Below are 10,641 nucleotides of genomic sequence, written 5' to 3' on the forward strand. Positions count from 1 at the left end.
AACCAAATATTGTCAGATTTAAAAATAAGAGGACCAATTTGGTGAGTTAATAAAAATAAAGAGACTAGAATTATAATTAAATTAAATTTTAATTTATTTTAAACATTTAAATTTATAGATATGCACAATTACCACACCTTGTAACTCTTTCAAGCGATTCCATCTCTAATTAAGATTGGTGTGTACATGTATAACAAATTGCTTTATTCTTTATTGAAAGCGTAAATGGAACAAAGAAAAATGTAAACGAAACAAAGAACCATTAAAAAACGTGAATCAATTACCTTAAATATTCTAAAGTTTCTAATCACTTCATTAAACATGGTGCCTTTTGAGCAAAGGAAATAAAAATCACTATGATCAAGGAAGGATACATACCATACACAATACAGGTGTCTATGTACAAACCAAATGGACCCAAAAAAAACGTAAAGAACTATGTACTCTCCATTTCTAGCAACTGTGCTATGCTTCTCATGGTTGGTCTAGACTGAGGATTTGTGTGTAAACAAGCAAGAGCTAAATTTGCGACCAATGTCAATACCTTCAAAATGTTCATATTTGGCGGAGGAGGAAGAGGGACACGAGAGTCTATAATCTCTTTAAAATCTATCTTTTGATCATTAGTACTTTGTACATAAGAAACAAGATCACTAGGGTGCTTTCCTAATAGAATTTCAAATGCCAAAACACCAAAGCTGAATACATCACATTTCTCTGTCACTGCCATTGTGTAAGCAAGCTCTGGAGTGTCCAACAAAGAGTGAAAATTAGTCCAAACTATAATATAATCTGCAAGCTGCGCCGGTATAATTGGTTAAATTTTCTTTCAATATAAATTTTTTATAAACTTTGAAGATAATATTTAGAGTATATAAATGTATCAATTTGATAAGAAAAAAATTTCAATATTTGTAAGTTTTTTAATTTATAAGAATAGTAGTTGTATATCAAAAGAATAAAAACAATTGAAAAGTTTGTAATATAACGAGTGATTTTCACTCTAAAGCATATGATTAAAAAAATATAAGTGATTGTTTGTATACACAATTAAAAATATTAAAATAAAATATGAGTGACTTTCACTCTAAAAATATTATTAAAAATAATGAGTGATTGTTTGTATATAGATTGTTTTGCATTAAATCATTATAGACTATTTTATTGCTATAAAAAATATAGCATATATTTTGCAAGCATTTATTTGAGATATATTTGTATGCATTGGTTTTTATACGATCCTTATATTTATTTTTGTTTTACTTTTTATCTTAAGTACTACTATTTATTTATTCTTTTTGACTAATTCAATGAACTACTATTTTTTATATTTTATGGTTGATCTCTCATTTCCACTTAAACTTCTGATAACTAATTCTTAATTGAAGGTGTTATGTCACTTTTTTTTTCTTTCAAAAATACCTTGATTTAATTATCCTTTTTGGAGAGTGTATATAATGAACAAACTCAAAGTACTATTTTTTAACAATAAAAACACGAAATAATATTAGAATTGACAAGTCATCACTACTTGATTTTGATTATTTTTGTTGTTAATTGAAACTATTCTATGATTTTGATTGAATATTTTTTTTTTGTATTAGAGGAATAAAATATATATTCAAATACTAATAAGAGAAAAGTGAACACAAATTGTATATTAATTTGAAAATATTAATGGATAATTTAATATTTTTATTTAAAAAAATATATCATTTGTTGTTTTTTATTTTTGCAAAGGCTTGCTAATTTAAATGGTTGTGTTTCAATATTTTTTATTATTTTAATTTAAACTTCATTGGAATATTTGTGCATAAACATGATTATTGATTTTTAATATGTGATGATTGTGTTTTTATATATTTTGTGGTAATATATGGTTGAAACATTTAAATTATTAAAATATAAGTAAAATATTGTGATGTATTTATATGCAATGAATTAGAAAAATAAATGACAATTAAATCAAGTTTGTATTGAGAGTTATATTTTTTATTGTTGGTTTTTTAAGTATAGAGATATAGATAAAAAAAAAAAATATACGTAGAATGGACAAACTCAAAGTACTATTTTTTATGACAAAAACACGAAATAATATTCGGAATGATAAGGCATGGCTACTTAGTTTTGATTATTTTTTCTATTAAATGAAACTATGCTCTGATTTTAATTAAATATTTTCTTTTGTATTAGAGGAATACAATATGTATCTGAGTACTAATAAGAGAAAAATGAACACAAATTGTATATATATCATTTTGAAAATATTTAATGGATACTTTAACATTTTTATATTTTAAAAAAAAATACCGTTTACTGTTTTTTTTCTTTTTCTTTTTTTGCAAAGGCTTGTTAATTTAAATGACTATGTTTCAATATTTTTAATTTAAATTAAATTTCATTGAATTGTTAGTGCATAAGTTTAATTATTGATTTTTAATATGTGATGATTATGTTTTTATATATTTTGTGGTGGTTTATGATTGCTAAATTTTAATTATTAAAATGTAATTAAAATATTGTGATGTATTTACATACAATGAATTAAAAAAGTAAATGACAATTAAATCAAGTTTATAATGGGAGTTACATTTTTTATTGTTGCTTTTTTAATTATAGAGATATAGATAAAAAACTAATAAAATGAGTGATAAAAATAAATAATTTTTAGAGGTGTCACATTAAATAATGTGACAAAATTAATATTATATGATATATAATGATATGACGTGTCAACATAATATGTTGAAATTTTATTTTATTATATTATATTAATATGTATACATTTTTACTTATATTTTACTATGGTAGGAATACAGGTCGATATAATAAATATATAAACTATTTCAACTAAAATCAAAGTGGTAAACATCAACAAAGAAAAAAGTATAAATAGAGACTAAAACAGAATAATAAAAATAATGAGGCCAAAATTAACAATATATAATATATATAGTAGCTAGTCAAATGGAAAATGATTAATGTCAAGAGATTTTACATCGCGGATACATTATATATGTTTCTGATTGGCTAGTCAAATCATTGACCAATCCTATTTTCTAAGAATACAACAACTTCGTCAAATTTCAAAAATAAATATATAACAAAGAGAAAAATTATATTTATTAATGTTGAATATGAATTGCCTGACTAAATGTTGAATATGAATTGCCTGCATCAACTAAAATTTACAGTTTCCATGGTTGGCAAATTTTAATTGTTCAATCAATATTATATGCGTAATTGAAATTACAAAATATTGAAATTAAATTCAAAATATAATTTTAAACTGTGAACGTCTGATTTGAAATTGAACCATCTAAATTAAGTAACTGTATTAACTTTGATAATCTTAATTTACAAATGTAAGACATAAGATAGTTAGATTCATCACCTGGAGCAGCGTATCCATATGTGCCAGCAAATGATGTCCAAATAGGTGAATCATGTTTTAGAAACCTTGCAGTCCCAAAATCTGAGACATGAGCTTCAAGATTGGAAGACAATAAAACATTCTTACTTGATATGTCTCTATGAATTAAAAGTGGAGAACAATCATGATGCATATAAGAAAGAGCACTTGCAACACCTTTCACAATATCAACCCTTTTATACCAATCTAATTCCAATGCTTTCTTATCATCATTCAACATATCAGTTAAACTCCCCCTGTCCATATATTCATAAACCAAAAATGTGTGCATCCCTTTACAACAAAATCCATAAAGCTTCACAATGTTTCTGTGTCGCGTCTCCGTCATCGCTTCCACCTCATTTTTAAATGTTTTTATACTTTTAATGTCTAAATTTTCTTCATCACACTTCAACTTTTTCACAGCAAATATTTGTCCACCTGGCATTTCAACTTTATAAACATTTCCAAATGATCCTTCACCAATGCAATACTTGTTGTCAAAATTATTTGTAACTTCAATTATGTTTTGATACACAACTCTTCCATTGAAGTACCAAATTGAAAATGGATTTGATATCTCCAAAAAAGACTTTTGTCTTGAAATTCTGGACTTTTTCTTGTAACAAAACAAAAATACACCAACAAACACCAATGAAACTAAAAGGGCACCTCCTAAAGAAGCAAAAATAGAAATCACAACCATGATTTTGTTACTTCCATTACTAGGTTCATTGGGTGACACATTACAATGTTGCAAACCTTTAAAATTTCCACATAGATTTGGATTGTTGCTTAAATCAATTGGATAAGAATAATTGAATATGCCATCTTTAGGAACATTTCCCTCCAAATGATTGTAAGAGAGATTCAAAGTTGACAAACTCAACATTCCACTAATTGCATTAGGGATAGAACCTGATAAATTGTTGTGAGAGATATTTAAGCTTATCAAATTTGAAAGCTTACCAATATTAGGAGGAATTTCACCTGAAAAATCATTGTAACTCAAGTCTAGAAATTCTTGTAAAGATGCAAGGTTTCCAATTTGGAAAGGAATTGTGCCATTCAATTCATTGTTACTTAAATTCAAGCTCAACAAAGTAGAACAATCACCTATTTGAATTGGAATTGGTCCGAACAACATGTTCATTGAAAGGTCTAAATTTTCCAAATTTGAAAGCTTTCCAATTTCAATAGGTATGTTACCAAAAAGCCTATTACCACCCAAATATAATTTATACAACTTTGAACAATTTCCTATGTATGAAGGAATGTTTCCTGATAATTGGTTAAAAGACATATCAAGCTCGTGCAATTGACCCAAATGAAAAAGCTCACTTGGAATGTTACCATTCACTGAATTTCCAGCCATATTGAGAAATTGTAAGTTTTTGCATGCACCCCAATTAGAAGATAAATCACCTTCCACTTTATTATAGCTAAAATCCATATAAGTTAGATTTTGATAAACTCCAAAAACTTGATCTGCATAACCCGTTAGGTTGTTGTGTTGAAGCCTAACTCTAAACAAGGAAGGACAGTTTCTAAGGCTTCTTGGAATAGGGCCAGTGAAACTATTATATGCTGCACTGAAATTCTCAAGCTTGCCACTTTTGCAAACTTCTGGTGGTAACTCACCAATGAAATTGTTCTCAGCAAGATGTAATACAATCAAAGAAGAAAGGTTTCCGAATTCTTGTGGCACAGTACCATTTAAGTTGTTACTGAAAAACTTTAAATCAGTTAGGTTGGTAAGTTTCCCAATAGAGGAAGGTATTGGGCCAGAGAATTGGTTTTTATGCAATCTAAGAATGCTTAAATGTGTACAGTTTCCTAAAGATGAAGGAATAGGCCCAAAGAAGTGGTTTAGATAAAGAGCTAGTACAGTCAAGTTTTTTATGTTCCCTATTTCATTTGGAACCTGACCACCCAAATGGTTATCGTGAAAAAGTAGATTCCTGATGCTGATAAGCCCAATTTTTGAACTGGGTTTATCAGGAAACAAACAACGATCAAATATTCCTGATATGTTGTTTGTTGAAACATCGAGCTCGTAAAGTTGAGTCAAATTGGATATAGAAAGAGGCAAAGTTCCATTGAAATAATTAGTAGAAAGATCAAGAAATTGGAGTTTTGAAAGAACACCGATGTTTACAGGTATGATACCGGTGAGATTGTTTGTTTTGAGATCAAGATGAAGAAGGTTTGGAAAAACTGATAAGTTTAAGTGTTTAAGAGTACCTATAAGTCCAGTATATGCCAAGTTTATGACTATAACACTTCCACGAGAATCACAAGTGATACCTCTCCATGAACATGGTGTATTTTGTGTTGAATTTGAAGTTGAATTGTTAATGATCCATGAATCAAGAATTTGTTGTTGAGGGAGACTTTGTTTCCATTTGAACAAGGCTTCAACTTGTGTTAACCCTGAAGATACTTGACATTGAGCTAGCAACAAAAGAACAAACAAAGTATATGGAATTGCAAATGTATGGTTATGGTTATGGATAGTCATTGTTGAGTGTTGACACAACTCACAAAATGGTTTCTTCAGATTGATTTATTATTTGTTTAATGAATAGTTGTATATATCTACGTATGAAGAATTTTATTCGCTACGTTCTCCCAACCAAATTCCAATTACTTTTCTTGCATGATAAAAGTCTAACGGGATACCGACTTAAAAGTCTATATTAATATAATAAAAAATCTATGGTTTATATTTATATTTATATTTATATTTATATTTATATTTATATTTATATTTATATTATTATCTCGTTCATTTCACTATTTGTTTTTATTTTCGTAGAATAATGTCCAACTATAGTCAACTATATTTATATTTATATTTATATTTATATTTATATTTATATTTATATTTATATTTATATTTATATTTATATTTATATTTATATTTATATTTATATTTATATTTATATTTATATTTATATTTATATTTATATTTATATTTATATTTATATTTATATTTATATTTATATTTATATTTATATTTATATTTATATTTATATTTATATTTATATTTATATTTATATTTATATTTATATTTATATTTATATTTATATTTATATTTATATTTATATTTATATTTATATTTATATTTATATTTATATTTATATTATTATCTCGTTCATTTCACTATTTGTTTTTATTTTCGTAGAATAATGTCCAACTATAGTCAACTTGTTTATGCAAATCTACTTTTTGTTATTTTTTTCATGTTTCTCGGTGAATGTGGAATTTCTTGCAGTAATCCAAATTTTTTTCATGTATTTCTATTATGTAGAAACAAATCAAGCATGTAGATGCATTCCATAGTCAATTGTCTTCTGGATTATCATATGTTAGATGTAGGTAGGGTAGAGAAAATGATATATAAGAGGTTTGTTAGTAATGTATGTATAAGAAGAAATAAATTAATGTTTTAATATATTACATCGTTAACGCTCATGCGATCAATTTTTTTTATCGATATCCAGCGGTAAGATAATGAGGTGTATCGCCAAATTTCAGTCCTTTTCCACTATATCTACGAAAATAAATTTGAACGTTAGTGAATTAATTAATTATTTTATATACAATATTTACCTTTTTACGAATGGAAAATGATTACTTATTGATGCAAGAAATGACATATGGTATCATGTCCAAGTTTGAAATAGATGTGAACATCCAGCGATCGATATGTACACCGGGTTTAGAGGCGTGACACAATTCTCTATAAAGTATTGTCAAGAACGTTGAACCCCAACTGTATTCTCCCATCTCTCGCAAATCTCTCAACATGTACAACCACATAATATGTACTATGTAGTGGGATTTTTCAAGCAATAATATGTCGCCGGTCAATCCTAAAATGTACGCTCTACAATGTATAATTATTTATTCGTTCAACGATTATGGAGTTTAACATTAAAAATGTTTCTCTCAGCCATTTTAATTTTATAAAATCCCCCTTTCTTTGAGATTCAGGTGGCATGTCTCCTAACAAATCTAAAAAATCATATGTCCATGATACCATAGTTGATTCAATAACTGATTTACCCCCCAACAATAAGCCAAATAGCAGTGCAACATCTTCTAATGTTATGGCACATTCACCCGTTGGAAGATGAAACGTGTGAGTTTCAGGTCTCCATCTTTCAACTAAAGCAGTAATAAGTGAATTGTCTATTTTATAACTTTCTATTTGTGATACGTTACTGTTGAATATAAAGAGTATTGAGAGACATATTGAATAACCTGTGTGTTTCAACTACACAACATAATTTCTTTATATAGACAAAGGGTATTAAACAACCCTAATTTACAGTAATACTAACGGGCCATAATACTTACAGCCCATCTAATATAATATTTAATAATCGCCCTCAAGTTGGAGCGTATAGATCAAATGCACCTAGCTTGTTACATATATAACTAATTCTAGGACCTCGCAATGCCTTTGTAAACACATATGCTAACTGATCATTGGAATTGACAAAGCTAGTGATGATGTCACCCGATTCGATATTTTCTCTAACAAAATGGCAGTCAATCTCAATATGCTTGGTCCTCTCATGAAAAACAGGATTCGAGGCAATGTGCAATGCAGTTGATTATCACATATTAGTGTCATTGTGTTGGCCTCTTCAAATTGAAGTTCTTTCAGTAACTGTTTCAACCAGATGAGTTCACATGTTACTAGTGCCATGGCTCTGTATTATGCCTCAGCGCTGGACCTTGCAACAACATTTTGTTTCTTACTCTTCCAAGATATTAAATTTCCTCCAACAAGTACACAATACCCGGAAGTTAATCGTCTATCTATGGGTGAGCCTGCCCAATTGGCATCTGAGTAGCCAATTATCTGAGTATGTTCTCTATCTTCATAAATGAGACCCTTTCTAAGTGCACTTTTGATGTATTTAAGAATCTGGATTACATCATCCATATGTTCTTGGCAAGGAGAATTTAAGAACTGACTTACCACACTGACAATAAAGGAAATGTCAGGACGAGTGACTGTGAGATAGTTTAATTTTCCAACCAATCTCATATATCTTCCTGAATCTGATAGAGGCTCCCCCTGATTTGGTAGGAGTTTGACATTTGGATCCATAGGAGTATCAACTGACTTGGCATTTAATAGGCTTGTTTCTTCAAGAATGTCCATAGCATATTTTCTTTGTGAAATTACAAGGCCATCCTTGGATTGGGCTACTTCAATACCCAAAAAATAATGGAGTTTACCAAGGTCTTTAGTCTGAAATTTATTTGAGAGATGTTGTTTTAACCAAAGTATTCCGTGCTGATCACTTCTAGTTATAACAATGTCATCCACATAAATAATAAGATAGATGCACCCTTGGGTTAAGTGATGATAAAATACAGAGTGATCAGTTTCACTATGGATCATACCAAACTCTTGTACTATCGAGTTGAATCTGCCAAACCAAGCTTTAGGAGACTGTTTAAGACCATACAGGGAGTTGTGTAGCCGACAAACCATGTTGGAAGACTCCCCATGAGCAACAAACCCTAGTGGTTGCTCCATATAAACTTCTTCTTCAAGGTCACCATGCAAAAAGGCATTTTTAATGTCATGTTGATGGAGAGGCCAATGTCGAATTGCTGCAATGGAGGAAAACAGTCTGACAGATGCCATTTTGGCAACATGTGAGAATGTGTCACTGTAATCCAATCCAAAAATCTGAGTATATCCCTTGGCTACCAAATGAGTCTGAAATCGATCAATCTTACCATCAGGACCAACCTTCACTGTATAAAGCCAACGACACCTGACTAATGATTTCCCACGAGGTAAATGAACCAATTCCCAAGTTCCACTGCTTTGTAGAGCACACATCTCATCAAGTGATAGCGTTTCAGCAAGTGTACTGAATCGTTGCAAGTAATAATAAAACGGTAGTACCGAGTGTCGAACTCAAGGATTGCGTTTTACTGTTGAATTATATTTGATTACTAGAATTGAACAAAAAGGTTCCCAAGTTGATTGAAATAATGTTTGAAATTAACAACAATAATAAAATTGATCTTTTATAATGAGGAAAATGTCAGGGATGAGTTTCACTTCGAATCCAACCTTGGTGTCTAATTTGATCCTAGTTACTGAATTCCTTTATTGACTTATTACCGAATTTTCTTTCTTATTCTTGCCCTAATGTCTTAGTGACAGAACCTTTAATTCCAAAGTAACCCCTAATTCCTTAGTGGATTTAAGATTAGAATTAAGCATTACCGTATAGAAATTCTCTTGTAAATTATTGCTTTGCAACTAATTTAATTGGTTTCATGACCTGCATCTATCCCTAGACTACAAATTCATGAATTTCTCATCTCAAGCATTCGTAAAGTCCACTTCCGTTTCAAAATACAAATCGTAGAACATTTTAATGTTGATCAAGCAATAAAAAGCATTAAGCACAGAGATGAGAAAAACAATTCAATAAACTCATTCATATAACTAGAAATCAAATCAGAAAAATAAGGGTTTCATCTGGTTACACTCATCCCTAACAAATAGGGTTTAGTTACTCATGACAGAGATACAAAAGATAAGGATTAAAGAAGAATTACAAGAATGATTCATGGATGATTCTTGATAAAACTGCTTCAATCGCGTTAGAAACGGCCGTCTTTGAGTTTCTATGCTAGGGCACAAGTCTCCCAAGTTCCCCAGAGTCAAAAAAAGATCATAAAACAGTAAAAATCCCTGTTTTTATGGTTGCTGGTGCGGTTATCGCGCCCCAGGCGCGCTTGGATGCGCTTGGGCACGTTTGGGCAGTAGAAGATGCTGGAAAAGCGCTTGGCTTGCGCTTGGGCGCGCTCCAGCGCTCAGCATCTGCTATCTGGCGTATATTGCATTTTTCTCCTCTTTCGAGTATGAATTTGGTTCCGGTGTCTTCATGAAAGTTGTAGCTATGGATCCTAGCTTTCATTTGCATTTGGTTTGACTCCAATTGGACATCTACAACACCAGATATGGCTGAAATACTCTACATGTGTCATGTTGATTTCTCACCAAAATTCAGCACTGCACCAAAACGCAACGCAATGTAAAATTACGAAAAATTCCTACTTAATCACTAAAATAAAACATAAAACATTAAATTTAACTCAAGGAACAAAAATCAACAAAATATATCAAATAAATCCTTAATTTAACTAATGATTGAAGATAAATAAGACTAAAACAGTGG

General features: G+C 29.7%; 1 protein-coding gene across 2 annotated transcripts; it reads right to left on the bottom strand.

Annotated features, from left to right (window-relative positions):
- Positions 1-262: 262 nt before the first annotated feature.
- Positions 263-5,994, bottom strand: LOC101495361 (uncharacterized). 2 transcript variants are annotated; one of them, XM_004506276.3, is made up of 2 exons: positions 3,395-5,994; positions 263-744 (listed from the first exon to the last, which is right to left on the bottom strand). In XM_004506276.3, exons 1-2 carry the CDS (start codon positions 5,931-5,933, stop codon positions 437-439), a joined length of 2,847 nt encoding a protein of 948 aa, XP_004506333.1. In that variant the 5' UTR covers positions 5,934-5,994; the 3' UTR covers positions 263-436. The 2 variants fall into 2 exon arrangements, with proteins under 2 accessions (XP_004506333.1, XP_073226028.1); XM_073369927.1 differs by having other exon boundaries at positions 664-799.
- Between the last annotated feature and the right edge of the window lie 4,647 nt (positions 5,995-10,641).

This window comes from Cicer arietinum, chromosome 6 (assembly GCF_000331145.2).
Source record: "Cicer arietinum cultivar CDC Frontier isolate Library 1 chromosome 6, Cicar.CDCFrontier_v2.0, whole genome shotgun sequence".
Classification (NCBI taxonomy): Eukaryota; Viridiplantae; Streptophyta; class Magnoliopsida; order Fabales; family Fabaceae; genus Cicer; species Cicer arietinum.

What these genes read in the sequence shown, in the direction of transcription:
- LOC101495361 (XM_004506276.3), bottom strand. Translation starts at nt 5,933, where the DNA reads ATGACTATCCATAACCATAACCATACATTTGCAATTCCATATACTTTG. An exon ending in ATATGGATACGCTGCTCCAG is followed by an intron (nt 745 to 3,394) that starts GTGATGAATCTA and finishes TGGACACTCCAG; the next exon opens with AGCTTGCTTACACAATGGCA.